General features: G+C 39.2%; 2 protein-coding genes across 3 annotated transcripts in view; both read right to left on the reverse strand.

Annotated features, from left to right (window-relative positions):
* Positions 1-2,489: 2,489 nt before the first annotated feature.
* LOC146469910 (uncharacterized) overlaps positions 2,490-16,731 on the reverse strand; it is a 47,720-nt gene continuing 33,478 nt past the window's right edge. The window contains exons 10-14 of one of the 2 annotated variants that reach the window (XM_085122754.1): positions 13,695-16,057; positions 12,579-12,630; positions 11,619-11,861; positions 11,339-11,416; positions 2,490-3,673 (exon numbers count right to left, since the gene is read on the reverse strand). In XM_085122754.1, the coding sequence (XP_084978880.1) occupies positions 3,480-3,673; positions 11,339-11,416; positions 11,619-11,861; positions 12,579-12,630; positions 13,695-16,057 (2,930 nt within the window). In that variant the 3' untranslated portion in view covers positions 2,490-3,479. Of the gene's footprint in view, positions 3,674-11,338; positions 11,417-11,618; positions 11,862-12,578; positions 12,634-13,694; positions 16,058-16,731 lie in introns of both variants that reach the window. The other variant, XM_085122753.1, reaches the window with a different exon arrangement.
* Positions 9,228-11,024, reverse strand: LOC146469911 (uncharacterized). The gene has a single exon (XM_085122778.1). It carries the CDS (start codon positions 10,662-10,664, stop codon positions 9,525-9,527), a length of 1,140 nt encoding a protein of 379 aa, XP_084978904.1. The 5' UTR covers positions 10,665-11,024; the 3' UTR covers positions 9,228-9,524.

Consider the following 16,731-nt stretch of genomic DNA (forward strand, 5'->3'; position numbering starts at 1 on the left):
AAGGTAGAACCACCTTCTACGCTTGCTTTCATTTGAATGGTCTAACATCAGTATTTTGTCCACAGTTTCAGAAGTTAGAACAACCTTAAGCAGCATAATATGCTGCAGTGTAGAATCACTCAACATTTCATTGTAATCATGACAATCTTTCCTTCTTTTCTTTCCTCCTTTTTTTTTAGTTTTGTTCCCAATGTTGGCATGGTTACAATTCTTATGAATGCTTATCCGAAATTTAAGGTTGGATAAGTTATTATATTATCCTTATATTTACAGTGCAACAAACTCAACCGGGGCCGCCCAACATTGATCAGCCAATCACAGGTCATGTTTACAACAAAGGAGTCTGGCTTTGGTAGTTTGTAAACAAATCAAAAACAGTGTTAGTTTTTTGGTGGCCCCGGTTGAGTTCGTTGCACTGTAACTGTTGTGGACTCAGTAGACATCCTTTTTCTATTGCTCATTTGTCTGTGCATCTCAGAATGGTCCAAGATACCTTGTTTTCGTAAGGACAGTGCCTACTTATTCAAAGGTATTTTTGCGTGGCTTATGACTTTTTGGGAAAAGAAGACCTTAGCAAGGATTATTGAATTCCAAAAAGAAAATTGAGGGCAACCATGCAATTTTCGGAGATAATATAGCTTAGATTTGGAAAAAAATCCATACATTGTTTTGTAGAGAATGCTCCACAACATGAATCAGGAGCACCTCTCATGAACTCCTAATTACTCCATTTGTATTGAACTACAGAACTTGGCTAGATCAGTGCTTTTCTTCTATGCGCGTCCATGACGACCGAATTGTTTGGGAATTGCCTTTTAATTTAATAAACATTTTCCATAATTCTTCGCCAATCGTGTGAAAGAAATAAAACCTAAATTGCCTGTAAAAACAGTTATCCAGTGTCTGACTATATCGTCCTAAACCGACGCGTGTAACAGTGAGTCTCTAATCGAGTCAATGGACGCATAAGGACACCACAGTTTTTCTCCAGTGGGTTTGATCTGGTGCTAACCTTCTAAACTGCATACACTTTTTAAAAAATCCACTGTCCGAAGCTTCTTTCCAGCTGCTCTATTTCTTACCGTGTCCCAAATAGATCTTCTCTGTTAACACTATATCGTATTCTTCCCTCGCGCTTTATAATTATAATATCTTTTTGTTACCCTCCGTAAGGTTGACGATGATTTTTTTCTTTTAAAATTCCTGTTTTACCAAGTTTTGTGCCTTGACCCTAATGCCGTAATAGCCCCTTCCCTCCCCTTAAATTTAAACGAAGCCCTCCTTTTTTACCCGTTTATAAAGATCGACAACACTGTAGTGAAGCATTAGGAAACTTTCTTTGCATCAGTTGCGAGACGTCAGAGACGTCGGAGGTGACAAGGCAAAGTTATTAGGAGAGGAGAACACTTCTCTGCAATGCGACTGTTAAGCGAATAAGTTCGTAACGTTAAAACAAATACGCAATCAGCCTTCAACGACGAACAAGGTAAATGGCTACGATTGTATTCCTGAAAAGCCATTAAAATCGACGAAAGAGAACTGGAAAGATGTTAACCAAACTAAAGAACTCAGTCCAACGTCTGAGGTGGGGTCTACAGGTTTTCATGAAAGAAGACCCGTCAAACAGTCAAACCACAGGTCAATTGCAGTCTTTTCAACAGATGACAAGCTTTTAAGCATCTGTTAACAAACAAATTCCTAAGCACCTCTTGTTAGTGAACGTGATAGATATAGCTTCCGTTTCCGCATGCGCAGTCGCCCCCTTTCTAAGCGAGCGAACGAAATCCTCTGGAGAGGAGCAATCATTTTATGATTCGTGACGTCATTTCATGCGAATACGTGAGCTAAGATTAATACAATACTGACAAATACAATACAACACGATATTTATTGCCATATACTTAGCTATAGGTAAAGTGAGTCTGCGATGGCACACCAACTAGTTTTCAGGTTTTCCACATAAATTAAAATTCAAAAGATAAAAATTAAACCACACACGATACAAGTCTATATAGCATCGCTTGTGCAACCTGAATATTAAGATTAATATAAGCCAAAAGCGCTAAATGTCACACAAGGTGAAAAACAAAGACATTGAAATGGCATATACATTAAAATGATAAGACATATAAATCCCTCAAGGTCAAGTTTTTTTAAAGCTATTCTTAAAAGCATTATAAGTTATGACAGTTCTAAGTAAAACACAGTTTCGGGGCCAGATAACGCCACGCCATGATCCCTGAGGGGTCTTGCATTACAAAATTTACCGCAATGGCCACTTTAAATTATTCACAATACTTGAACGAACGAACTGGAAATTATAGGGTGAATACTACTTTAAAAATATGACTCAATATAATTTCATTTATTCTTTCTATTCCACTAGTCCTTTTCTCTAACAAAGAACAATAAAAACTATTTTTTATTTAGTTTACTGATTAATTTAATTAATTAATTTCATTTACTGATTAATACATCATTCTTATATATTATTTCTTCTAAGAAATATTTTATCTACGACACACACGAGGTGGCTATTCTCTCGAGCATGGTTATTTATTTAAAAGAGAATAAAAAAATATTATTCTCACATAGAATTCATGGCAAACTTGCTTTGGCTGAAATAGACTTCGGAACAATTGCCACGTTATTAATTTACTCAGGAAATCATGAGATCCAGCTCTAAATAATCACGATGCATTAACAAACTTTTCTATTACTATCATTTATGCAAATATCTTTCTAAGGAATTCGTTGGCCGGTTTTTTAAAAGACACTTTTCTAAAACCCTTCCATCTCTAATTCACCAGTGTATTCATTTACTATTACTTATAATTGTGGTTTGTCACATTATTAAACTAGAAAGTGAACCACATTTGTGAAGCATCCTAAATAGCCAGTTACTTTATCACGTTTCCAAGCTCAGACAATGTCCTGACTGGGGCACATGCATGCTCTACCAAAAGAAACTTGAAGCTTCTAGGAACTTGCAATTGATTTCCTTTAAAAGTGCCTATTAAAATGAAAAATTTTCTATGTTGTTCCACAGGTTCTTATACTTAAAGACCAAACAAAATATTCATTTCCAATATGGAAAAAAAGAAGGATGACTCCGTCGGGTTTTTTTATGCCATAAATCCCTAGCATCGTATGTCGGATGATATCAGTGGGCAAACTTGCCAGTTTGTGACGAAACGCGGTTTTTACGGTAAATTCAAAGATCAATGGTTCGATGAAATTATGTTCTCATAATTTATGCCTTCTGGATTTAATTATATACAATATAAAGAAAAATTAGCTAGTCTACCCACTGCCGCTTGGGATTCACAGGAAGGTTATTGTGAAATTAAATTGGTTGTTTCTAATAATGTTTGAGTGCACTAGCACACTGCGAAACAATCGTTTACCGAAGGTTAATGAAAGTCATTTACATTAAAGTTAAACATTTTTTCATTTGAAATCGGTCTTTAAAGATATCTTCACAGAATGTCAGCCATCATAGGTAGCCCACACTCATTAAGCACATCGTACAGATCGTCCACATTAATGTAACAGCGCTGACTTATGAAAGCCAATGCAGCGTCACTTGGGTTCATAGTTCGCCTGTCAAGGTAACGTATCTGTTTTGGCGTAAGTCCCAGTCTCTCGGCAACTAACTTCCACTCATCTCCGCCTGCAATACACGTTATTGATCAAGTATTAGGTATTGAAAAGATAATAATGAGTTGCTGCAATTTGACCATTGTAACGATTTCCTGAACTAGTAATCTTGGTTCCATTGGTTTTTTTTTTATCAATGTTTTAACCTTGTGGGTCATATTAAAACTAACTGCTTCTCATTATCATTAGATGAAAGAGGTTATTTTTATTATTATTTTAGACACAGCATTCAACTGTCATGTTTCAACAACGACAAGAATGACCCAAAGCGCTTAAGTCTGCTGTAATTAAAACATATTTTAAGTAAAAATCGAACACATGGTGCGTGTTTCATCCGATTTTCTACGGTGGCCCAAAAGTGTCACGGCAATTTCAATTATGTCACGGCAATTTCAATTTCATCACGGCAATTTCAACTTCGTCACGGCAATTTCAATTTCACCACGGCAATTTCAACTTCATTCACGGCAATTTCAATTTCACCACGGCAATTTCAACTTCATTCACGGCAATTTCAATTTTATCACCACAATTTTTTTCAACCTGTCTAAGAACCGGAAATAGTCGCCTTGGATTCCAGAGGCCCATTGCCATCTGGATAATAACCCACAATGCAGATGGAGCACATTGTTTGTGGCGGGACTTTTCGTGGAGGTCAACCTTGATCGAGCTTTGGAGAGATGTTTTGTGGACATTGTGGTTCGTCCACAATAAATTCACAACAGTTCTGTACACATTGTGGATTCGGTAAGTCTTTAATCACTATATACTTCCCAAAATTACTTTGAAAATTGTCACGTTTGACGTTGAAAACGAGCGAATTATACGACGCCCCGCTGATCTAATTCATTTTGGTGACTGAAACAAACATTTCAAAATTGAACGATAGGTTAGCGGGATCACACAAGCTTAAGCTTAATTAAGTTTAGGCGATAGAGCAGCTTACCTTAAACTGTTAAGGTTACATTTGATACTGTGTTAGAGGTTATGCTGTCAGCTTAGTTCTACGACTTCGGGCATTAGTCATTTTCTCATCAGAGTCAAGAGTCAGTATAATATTAGAAAGAACCCGCAGTGCATCTCTGAAAGTTACAGGACCGAAACAAAATTTTCTTTTAAAACGCCAAAACCGCCGATTCCAATTAGGAAACGAGAGGAATGCAACCATAAAAATTAATTGAAAGACATTATTATTCTGACACTTGACTCATATGATGCAGTGTGGTATTGATTAAATAAACCTCTACTGTACCTTCACATAATACTAGAACAATACAAACAGGCACATTCCATTCCACATTTAGCTTCAACATCTCAATGCATCTTTTCCAGGTCCTTATTTCGAGACTAGTGTCACTAGTCTCTCTCAAAAGTGGGATTTTTGCCCTTTAAGTCCTCTACACAAATCATAACTTTAACTGCGGTCATCAAGACAGGAAAAATCATATAATAGTAAAGCTGTATCTACATGTATAAGGAGGGGGCTAGTAAAAAGGTTTACTATACTGGACTTTTTGAACTGATCAGACCTTAGTTTAATATGCAGTGCTCTTTTTTTTTCAAGAGCTCAAATTATAAAATAGAGAGTTATCTTGCTTTAACTAGCGAAAATGTGAAATTCCCCACAGTTCAACAAATTGACAAATGCCTCACCCCCAGGTAGACCACTGTTAACAATTGCCTGTTTGGGGGGGGGGGGATGAATTGACTGAGTCATTACCATTTTCATTGATCCTTGACACTTAACATACTCACAAGAGCAAATACAAGTTAAATTTTCATTGACTAGTGATCTGCTAAGAGATTCTGCCCTCTTCATTGAATGTATATCCAACTGTCATTCTAAAGGGAGTTTCAAAAAGTAAATTGTGTGGAATGATTTCATAGAAACATCAGCACTTCTTTAACTAATCAATTTAAGCAATGATATAATTTCTGTTCTTCCTAAAGCCCTTACAAAAGAATCACACCCAGGTCCAAGTGGCTCATTTAGCCAGGTACAGAATCTTCCTTCAGCTCCGGCAAAAGAATCTGAACCAGGTCCAAGTGGGTTATTTGGTCGTGTACATAGTTTCACCACTTACAAACGGTTGAAAGGTCAAGAATGGAAAGAAAGTGTGACAAAGAAAGGAAAAGGGAAAAAGGCCACTGAAACACCAGAAAATCACAATAGTGAAGTTATTATTTACATTGGGTTAGCTGAATGGAGTCCCAAGGGTGATTGTCTCAAGAAGAAGCATGGGAAACGTTTAGCATTAAGGGCAAATAAGAAAGATCCTCCAGCAACTTTGCTACAAAAAGCCTTGACCAAATGGAAAGCATATAAGAGCGATTGTTATTGTGAAGATGAAGAATATATCCTACTGCTGGAGGATTTCCAAGAAGCAGTTTTTCTTCCTGGCACACATAAAGAGTTTTTTACTCTTGAACGATACCAACAAGAGCTTGGAAAGGACTTCAAGAGAATAACTTTGTATATCTGCACCAAATCAGATTTTCATTTGCATGAATGTGGTGGATATGCTGAAGAAGAAGTGGGAAAAAGCAAGTGCATGGATGGTGATGATGATGAGAATGCTGTTGTCATTCTAGACTCTGTGTTTGAGAACCCAGGAACTAATGGACAATCACCTAGAGATGAAAGCATTGCCAATGATGATGGAGAATCTAGCAGTGTCCAGATAAGAAGTGACCATGAGATGGCTCTAGCTCTACACAATAGCATTAACAATGATAATGGTGATGATCATGAAGATATATGTGATGTTGTACCAGCCCCATGTGCTGCTGTAACTGACCCTGCATCAGTTGTGAAAGTCTTGCAAGAGAAAGTTGTTGAGGATTGTCACCTCTTTTTGACAACAAGAAGAGGAATAAGTCTAAACCGTGTGATTCATTTGTGGCAGCGTGAAAGGAAGATGAAGCCTGCAGAGTACAAAGTTAACATAAAGTACTTAGGAGAGGAAGGTATAGACACTGGCGCCTTGTCTAGAGAATTTTTTGCTGATGTAATCAGTGATATTGCAAAGATCATGTTTCCAAATGGAAGTCCAGTGCATTCAACACTATTCATTCAGAAGGGAAATTTCAGAACGGTTGGAGAGATTGTTGCAACAAGTCTTGCACAAAGTGGGCCACCACCATCCTTCTTGGAAGAGGCAACTTATGACATGTTGGTGAATCCAAATGTTGACCTAAGAAGTCTTGATCCAGAGCACCACCTGACACAACCAGAGAGGGAGCAGATTGAAAAAATCAAGGATGATCTTGTCAATTATAAGGACATCATTATTGACCACGGATACACCGGCCCAATCAAGGAGGACATAATGGATGACATCATTGGCTCTGTTGTCATAAGCATTGTCAGCAGAAAATTGCTCTCCCTAGGTGAGTTTTTGGAAAGGCTTCAGGCATATGGCTTGAAGGACCTTCTACTAAACAACCCTGAGTCCTGCAGGCCCCTTTTTGTCAAGGGACTTGTTCAAGATGTTGATGCCAACTACTTGGTTGGGCTTTTGGAACCAGAATTCTCTGACATGGGAACCCCAGAGAGAACTGCAGAGGAGCAAGTTCTAGATAACTTTCAGGACTTTCTCTACATGCTGGAAGATGAAGAGATAACTGGCTATTCCTCAGCAATGGCCTGGAATTATGATTGTGGTTTGGAAGTTAGTGGAGAAGATGATATTTCAGTAGATGGAGAGAGGTATGAGGAACCCGACCTAAGTGCAGCAGGGGTTATGAAGTGGTTAACTGGGCAACGACACCGGGAAATTACTCGCAACGGTTTGAAAATAAGTGTGAAGTTCAACCACAATTGCAAAGTTGTAAATCCAAATCACAGGGTGTGTTATCCCTATGTCGGAGCCTGTGGAATAGAAATATCGTTTCCTGTTATGCACATGACCAAGTATGATGAATTTAAGGATGTTTTCCTTATGGCATTCTGTAAAGGACAAGCTTTTGCATGTCACTGAAAACTAGAGGACAGAAATGGCAGCCACTATAGACCAATTATTTGTGTGTTATGCATATGTACTTCAAAGTGATTGCACATAAAAGTGGAGTTCTCCTCTTTACAGACATTAGTTAGAGAACTTAAGACATTATTTGGCATTTACTTGGAAGATTGAATTATTGTTGTGTTTGTAAAACCTCCCACTGCTTACAAAACCGGTAGGTTTTTTTTTTACCCTTTCAGTCCCAAAGATCTGGCAACATCTGACTTCTCCTTACGATACCAAGAAGGCTGTTGCCTTACAAGGTCGTGGTAGCCTTGGGTACCCAAGCATTTGCTTTGGGTACATAGATATTTACTGTGGCACCTAACTTTTAACAGTTTGAGCTCCTAGTTTCTCAATTTTTGGCCTTGTAGGCTTCATGAAATTTTCCTTAGATAGCATCCTTGATCAATAGGATAACTCGTTCGCTAGCATGAACAAAGGATTTGTTCAGAAACAGTTGTTTCTAAGGCAAAATGTTAAACATTATATGCCAAACTGTCCCACAAGAAATGTATGAAAACTGGTGAGGAAAGTTTAGCATATATCTTGTACATCAATGTTTGCCATCCTGGAGGGCTGAAAGGGATAAAGCTATGACAGAGTTAAGATTCCCTCCATAGATGGCTAGTATTTGGTCATGATTATGAAAACAAAACATTGAGATTATTAGTTAGCGCATATGATGATTTGGATCATCAAAGATGTTGAAATTCAAACATAACCATAAATGAACATTTTTTGGTAAGGAAACTCACAGTTTCTGTTTCTATTAGAATGTAGCAGGTTTACAGTAAATTTTAAGTGATGCAATGTCAAAGTCTATCTACTTTTCTTTACACTGTAATCACCACATTTCAGTCATATGTTTAAGTCTGGAAATGTAAACAGTTTGGTACAATACCATGAATCAATAAAATATGGGTACACAGCTTACAAGACTATCCCCAGAGATCAAGTGATTTTACAGCTCTACTCACATGAATTAAGGTAAGGATCTCAATAGATTTGGAGGGGGTGGTCTCTTTTACAATAAATTGAAGGTAGTGCTTTTGCTTAGAAGCACCAAGGATCTGCAGAGAGAATTTCATTGTAATTGTCATTTAAGTTGCTGTTGTGTCACGTGACATACCACAATTTTAAAAATTTGCTTTGATTTAGATTTACATCCCTTTAGGAAAATGAATTGCTATTTAGGTTTCCTTCTATGAATGACTTTGGGTCTAGGGAACTAATTTGGTTTTTTGGAATTTATTTACTTTCTGTAAAATGCAACACTTATTTTGGCAAGCGACTGAAAAAAAAGAAAACACTTCATAGCCATGTAACATTTAAAGTTCTCAGGGTAATTCTCTGCAATTTTAAGACTTGAAAACAAATAAGAGTATTTTGACATTATCAGGATGCAATCCAAGTACATCAAATTTTGCATAAATTAGGGTGTGGTAAATCATCAAAAAATGTTCCCCTCTTTGTTATCACCAAATTATAAGTCAAGATAACTGGAATTAAAACACCAGACAAAAAGTGTCGAAAATGGTGATACGAGAGTCATTCCTTCATTCAGGTGAGTAGAGTCTCAGTAGGTGTATTGTCAGTGATATATTGTTTAAATGACCACTGGGCATGCTGATGTCCTGTAATATATGACTAATATTCACCTATCTGTCAATTATTGTCATTTTTGATGACTAATGACTGCTTGTTTGAATAAACCCTGGCAACCATATGAAATACCTATTTTTATATTTTGATGGATGTGATGGGTTCATCTCTCATTGCATCAACATCTGATCAACTGTAACATTTGGTGTACTGTACCTATACAAAACTACATTATTTGGCATTCATAAGTGCAGGTTAGTTTCCATTGACAGCGACATCTGTTATGCTTTTAAAGAGTTCAAAAGCATCTTTCCAGTCATTTGGTGTAGCTAGCCTCAGTTCATTCATTACATATTGAAAATACTCATGGTAATCTGTCTGGTCGTTATTGACCTCCACCAGATGGGAGTAAGCATAATCCAATGCAGCACTCTGTACAGGAACAATAAGGCCATCAACTCCTCCATGAAACTCTGGTATTGTAAACAGAGAATTAGGCCTTCCACTGACTGTGTCAAACCTAGATTTTGTTATGTAATGAGTATTCCAATTGTCCTTTACTGTATCAAGCCCCACCTGAAGAACCTTTGCAAAGCAGAACCATAAACATTCCTTATGAAGAGGATCAACCATATTAAGATCGCCTGTGTCTACCATATCTTTGAAAAATGATACCCACCAAGATGCCCAGTTTTTATTGAAGAAACTCCACCAGCCCTCAATCCGTTGATTACGGGGAGATGGGACATATTTATGGGAATCTGGGTCATCCCTAAAAAAGGAGTGTATACCAGCCATAATTCCATTTTCTGTGCCCAAGTCGGTATACAATTCAAGGGGGCATCCTCCATGCTCACGAACAGCGTCCAAATAATAGGCAGCTATGTTGTCGGGTAGGTTGTTAGAACGCGTGACATACAACCAAAGTACTTTCCTACTATACCCGTCTATGCATCCATGTATAGGAAAGCCAAACGGCTTTATTTTGTCGTAGCCATCTGCATGCCAAACCTTATTGGGTCCTGGGCAGATATACTGCCGTCTTCGTAGCCTGTGTGCTTTTCTCGCTTCAACCCCTTCAGGATCTAGTTCTCGAACAATTTCTTCTACTACGCTTCTTGGGACTCGTATTCCTTTTCGCTGGAGAGCATGCCAAACGCTACGGTAGCCAACGGAACATCCAGGACCATCTAAGATTTCCACTATGGCGTTTCTTAATGCCGGGAGATCGAACTCCACTCCATTTCTGTGAAGGTTATACTGCCTCAGCTTCCTCTTGAGTGTGCTAAGACTTATTGTTATGTTGTGTTGGTTTTTTAACATGTAGAGAATTTCCTCATACTCATAACCTTTATAAAACAAAGACTCGAGAAGCATTCTCTCATCTTCCGCCATCTTGAGACGCTCCGCGTGATCAATGTGGTTCCCAGGGCCTTTCCGCCATGCCAATCCGCAAAGGCCCTGGGAACGAGGTAAGAGGAGAGAGAATTTAAAGTTGAAATTGCCGTAGTGAAATTGAAATTGAAATTGCCGTGAACGAAGTTGAAATTGCCGTGACAAAATTGAAATTGCCGTGGTGAAATTGAAATTGCCGTGACGAAGTTGAAATTGCCGTGAACGAAGTTGAAATTGCCGTGGTGAAATTGAAATTGCCGTGACGAAGTTGAAATTGCCGTGAACGAAGTTGAAATTGCCGTGGTGAAATTGAAATTGCCGTGATGAAATTGAAATTGCCGTGACACTTTTGGGCCACCGTAATTTTCAAACACCAAGAAGAGGGTTGAACGAGGCGCAGTAGAGTATTTTTTTAACAACCTTTGAGGTGTCTGGAAAGCGGGCTAAATATTCTTTCGAGTGTTTGATATAACTTCTTAAACCATTTTTTTACATGACGGCAAATTTGTTATAGATGCTAAATGATGGTATATCACAACAAAGCAAACTGTGCATAACAAAGTCGTCTTTGAGGTAGTGGGTGCAAGTCGAGATTTGGCCCAGTCTTTTATAACGCAACTTGTAAGATAAGGATTCTGTAGTGCTTCTTGTTCTAAATTACGCGTAACACTTACCACTCAAGTTAATTGTAAGGTCACTCATCTGTCGAACAGGGATATTCCGAATATCAAGGTCCGCAGGCAGCAAAGGGCCTACAGGCAGAAAAAGGCAAAAATCCTGGGATATGGATTCTCAGAAAACACATGTATAACATAAAAAGGTAGTCAAAAGACAACAATTGACAAAACTCTGTGATCGGTTAAAGGCCAGGAAATAAACGTTTATCATATAGTCCCACGAGACTGCCTGATGTAACGGATACGGAAACAGATATGTTATTAATGTCAAGCTTACCAGTAGTCCCAGCTGGTGTAATTTCTCTCAAGTGTTTGACGACATCAAGCCTGTGTGCACGCTTTGCCTTCAGTACTAGACACCGTATCAATTTCTTGGTATCAGGCCCTGGATCCTCAAGAGAAGCTTGGTGCAGTTGCAGACTCTGTTGCAGTTGAAGGACAATTTCGTTTGGATCAGCTGACTCCGACAACAGCGATTCCACAACTGTGAAGGGAAGAGCTAATGATCTGTCTTCATTTGCTATAAAAACAAATTTATAGATTTATAATTTAAAGTTAACAACATATCGAGACTGCTTTGTGCTTAAAGCAACAGGCGGAAAGCTTGTAAATTTATGCTCGGAATTTTGATTTTTTTTTCGAGCGTCCACTCAAAATCCCGGGCAGCTTCTTTATGCCTGAAAACGTATGGAAAATGTGATTTCTCGCTTTTTTAAATAACTGTTCAGGACGCTGGTTAGAGGAAAGATCTAATTGATCTAATTAATTTTTCCGCAGACTGGTTAACAAAGTCATTTTTAAGGAATTCAGTGTTACTTGCGATCTAGTGATTTGTTTTAAAGGTGACATGACATACACTTCCCGTTCGCATTCCCCACATTTTTTGCCGACATCGCCGTTGCAATTACAGTGGAACTCCTTCAATACGACCACCGACAGGCTCTAACATTTAAGCAGACTTAACGGGCGAGTGTCAAGTTAAAATCTTCTACAAAAAGGAAAGTGACGTCAAGACAGGAACAACAACAGACGGCAGAATTATATCAAAGGCAAAATTATTTCAAAACCGGTTTGTAAATACAGCTTTTTTTTCTCAAATTTGTCCTATTTTAACGTTTAAGTCATCTTGCACTTAAAATAATATAGTTGCACTAAGGGGGTAAAATTCACGGAAACAGTTGAGAAAATGACACTTTGGGACTCCAAAATAAGAGGGGAAAAGGAACAACAAACTTGCCTTGCACAGAAGCCAGTGGTGGTGTGCTGACACCTTCATTGCTTTCTTGGTGCTGCTGAAAAATTAAAAGAGAGTGTAACTTTTACGATTTGTTTCATTTTCCTTTTTTCTTTTTCTGGGTGGACGAGGGAAGCTCAACCAAAACCATACGAGAATAAGAATATTCAGGGATTTTGTAAAGCGAGAAATAATAACTTATGGATTTTTTCCCCTGAAAAAAAAAGGAAATAGCTAAACTCCGAAACAACATCAACATAAACATTCCTTGAAAGAAGATAATTTTACTGCTTCACTGTATGGATCAAACATGAAGGTATCTTTTAATAACCAAACGCTTAAAATCAAACTATTTGGAAACATCAGGGTTACAGACTACAGCCGAGCTGGCCTGATGACCTTGCTACCACTAAACTCCAGTAACCGTAGTCCTGTCTCAGATAAACGATAAGCCACATCACCAGTGCAAAATCGGATCAGGGGTAACACAACTTTCACGGCTCTATCCAATCTGTTACCTTTTCTTTTTCTTCGGTTTATTTTTCAATCTTACGACAGTAGTAAAAAAGCAGATCGAGTAAACCATGCAAACCATGTACTGGTTTATGTCACCTATGCCTATGCCATGATTAGATCATTTTGTCCCTAAACCTGTGTTGCGGAATCGAATGGGTAGTACAAAAAAGATCCGTCAAATTTACTCCCTTCGGGCTTGCTAGCTTATCGGAGGACAATGCCCTTGGCTTATGGAGTCCTCGAGCGTGACAGCCTTTCTTCTCCGCAAAATGTTAATTTTTTCCTATGGCATTATATTATCCTTCGACAACGGAAAGAATCAATTGCAAAGAGCATTAATTAATAAACAACCCAATGTTGTCTGACGTTGGTAGGGATTATTAAGGTTGTTCCCTTTTCGTTCTAATATATCTTGGAGAATAGACGTTTGGCACTATTTCGAACCAGAATATACATATTGCATCCACAAATTGATGAAAAGGGATTTGAAAATGCTTGTCGGGTCCATAAACTCTACCGGATTATGGTAGAAACGGGCTCCTGATTCCGGAAAAAATCCTGGCATAATTATGAAATGAAAGAACTTTTTTGTTCAATGCTCACCTTTTCACTGTCAAACGTAAACCAAGGAGTAAACTGCTTGATCTCAATCCTACGCTGTGTTTCCTCCGCAGTAGCACACCGCGTGCAACTAATAATCTTCCTAGACTTCAACAACTCCGACTCTGAAAAGAAATGAAGACAGTCTTCGTGCTTGCAACCTTGTGTGCCATGGTTTTCACAGAAGCCAATTGCACCTCCTTGAGAACAGACGGGACAAAGGAAACTAACTTCAAACCTCATGTTCCTCAACCAGCAGAACTCATTCCGCATGGACTCAACCATAAGCGCGAGCTGGTTACGCACAACACAGGCAGAGGTCACCTCAAAGGTGCCATGGGAAAACTCTTCAGACGAGTCCATGTCTGGTTTCAAACCCTCTTCTACACCAGCATCACGATTCCCACCAAGGAAAATCACCTCAACAGAAGACATATGACAGAGCAGGACTACAGAGCAGCCCGATTCTGAAGAAATGAAAAATCTGGCAAAACTCTGGAACAGTTTTGGGGCGATTTTGCTTTGAAATTCTTCAGTGCACCACTTAAAAAACTGTAGTACTAGTCGGGGAAAGAAGCTCGGAGGAATTTGACCAGATTTAAACTTGAGAAAAAGAGAAGGAATTGTTGCCGAAGCAACCAGGTTTAAAACATCTTGCGGTGGATGAGACTTTAACATCGAGGGCACCAGGTACTGCTTGCTGCACGAAGTATCTAATGATGGCCAAGGGCACAGCAAGCTGAATTTCTCCATGATCTCAATGAGGCTTTCAGAGGTTTCTTCCTGGTCTAACAAAGGACCCCAAACATGTTGCAACAGCCTTTGCTCCAGAATGCCTTTTGTCTCGAGCTTGCGCCACAATTCTCTAAAAGCTCTTTCTTTGTGGTCGTAAGGCGTAATGGTAATCACCTTCTTGAAAACATCGATCAACCATTGGGGGTCCAAGACTACCAAGTTGTTCAAAACAGGGGTGTCGTCAAAGTGAACCAAAATTCTCTGGTCATGCAAAAAGTTCAGCAATGTTACAAACTCTTGTTCGTCATAAATTTGGCACTCTTCAGACGCAATTTGTCTGGCTCTATGAAGGGAAATCCATTTGTGGCCTTCCTCCTTTTTGACTTGAAGCACCTTCTCGTATTTCAGCCATTTCATTGGGATGACTTCCTTCATCTGCGGTAGCTCCTTTGCAACAGCCACTATATCCTGTCGCAAACGAATAACCTCTGAACACTCCGATGTGCTGCCTGACTTCGTGTTATCCACCACATAGACATGCTCCACTAACTGGTCACTGTATGGCTTTCTTTGGAGAACATCAAAGACGTCACTAGCGAGTGCAGAAGGATCCGCTCCACCATACGGTTTATCAGCATGTGTGCAGACTAGGAACACAGGTGGAAGTTTCTCTGGCAGCAGCTGGGATTTTGGACTTGCAGTTACCTGATGAACTTCACCTTGATTGGCCAGGGAAGCAACGGATGTCATCCAAAAATCTACATAGTCCAGATTGGTCTTCAAACTAAAGTTGTCTTCAAATGTCTTGAACATTCCTTGCTTCACAAGAGGATTGGCCATCTCAGATGGATTTTGGCTAAGGTCGCATACCAGAAGGTACATTGCTCTTGGCGTAAGAAAAAGTGGGTGTGTTACGTAGTAAACAGATTGTCCACCGAAGTCCCATAAGACTGAATGGACATTTTCTTCTTCCATTCCTTTACTTTCAAGAAGAAGGTTTTCAACCAGAGATGCAATTTCGTCTGGTACTTTGATCGGTTCGTCGCTTGGACTTGATAGATCGTCTCCTGCTGCATCGTGGAAACTGGCATTTGCTACTTCGGGAGATAAAGACGGATTCTCGGGGATTGCAGTTGAATCTGTATTTGTGTTACGAAGGTCCTCAGATTGGACCTGGTTCATCGCTCTCTCCTCTGGGTGTTGTATTTCGTTTGAATCAAGCCTACGGTAATGAGCCAATGCATCTTCACTTACCAGATAATTATTTAGAGAAGGAAGAGCTTCTTCTTTTTGTTCTTTCCCTCGTGTTTTCAGACTACTCACGATCATCTGTGCTGCATGGTGCTCGTAAGAAATAGCTGCGTCAGAACTTGTTGCGTCACCCTCTTCCTCGGGCTTCCAGATCTCAGTAGTTACTTTGAAATATGAAGGATCCTTCTCTATACCTACGGTACTATCTTCATCGGGGTTAAAAAGTTGCCCTGTCAGAGACTTTTTTAAGCTGGTCTTTCCTGACCGGTCCTGTCCAATCAACATTACTGGCACTCTACTGACGCGCGTTCTTCCCTCCCTGATGGCATTTTGATACGCTTCAAAGGCCAAATGTCCTCTTGCAAGAATTTCGGGAGGAACTGCAAGTGAAAAAAAAAAAACCGAGAAGTAAGTCCTCTAAGGTCACCAATGAATTATTTTTCTTTAAGAGTAAGTCGACATTAATTGTGGTAAGTCAGATGGCCTTGCTTTTTGAGAAAAAGTGCGCATCTGGAATATTTATTTAACGCCCATCAGTTTTCATACACGACAACAAGTTTCGAACAAACCCGGGAAGGCGGGCTGTTTAACCTATAAAAGTGTGCTGTGCTTTAGCTCGGCTGGGGCTACAACTAGGCTAGCCGGCTCACCTGAACTCCGTGGAAAACGGAGCTTTGGGCTTTGACGGAACACGATCGTGCTTTTGAAGTCTGGTAAGGTTTTTTAAAAATTAGACACGGAAACGGCATCCATATTTGTGTAATCCAGCTGCAGAATGCAAATATAAATTTGCTCAACGTTTACGAGTCATAACTTCAATTATTAAAGAGCCGTGGTCTTCAGTGCTTGTTACCTTTTAGCTTTAAGCGCGTACCCATTAGCTAGATCATTTTTTGTACGCGTCATTCGAAATAAAATCAAAACCTTACATGAAAGCGTTGAGTCATCCTATTCTCGATATTTCTGACAATAAAATCGCTTTTCTTGCACAAAATGAAGTTCGTTTCTTGTTTATCGTGCGGTTATTGGGGTGGCTTATGGGCAATTTTATGGC

This window comes from Pavona decussata, unplaced genomic scaffold, assembly GCF_977016875.1.
Source record: "Pavona decussata unplaced genomic scaffold, jaPavDecu1.1 SCAFFOLD_115, whole genome shotgun sequence".
NCBI classification, from domain to species: Eukaryota; Metazoa; Cnidaria; class Anthozoa; order Scleractinia; family Agariciidae; genus Pavona; species Pavona decussata.

What these genes read in the sequence shown, in the direction of transcription:
- LOC146469911 (XM_085122778.1), bottom strand. Translation starts at nt 10,664, where the DNA reads ATGGCGGAAGATGAGAGAATGCTTCTCGAGTCTTTGTTTTATAAAGGT.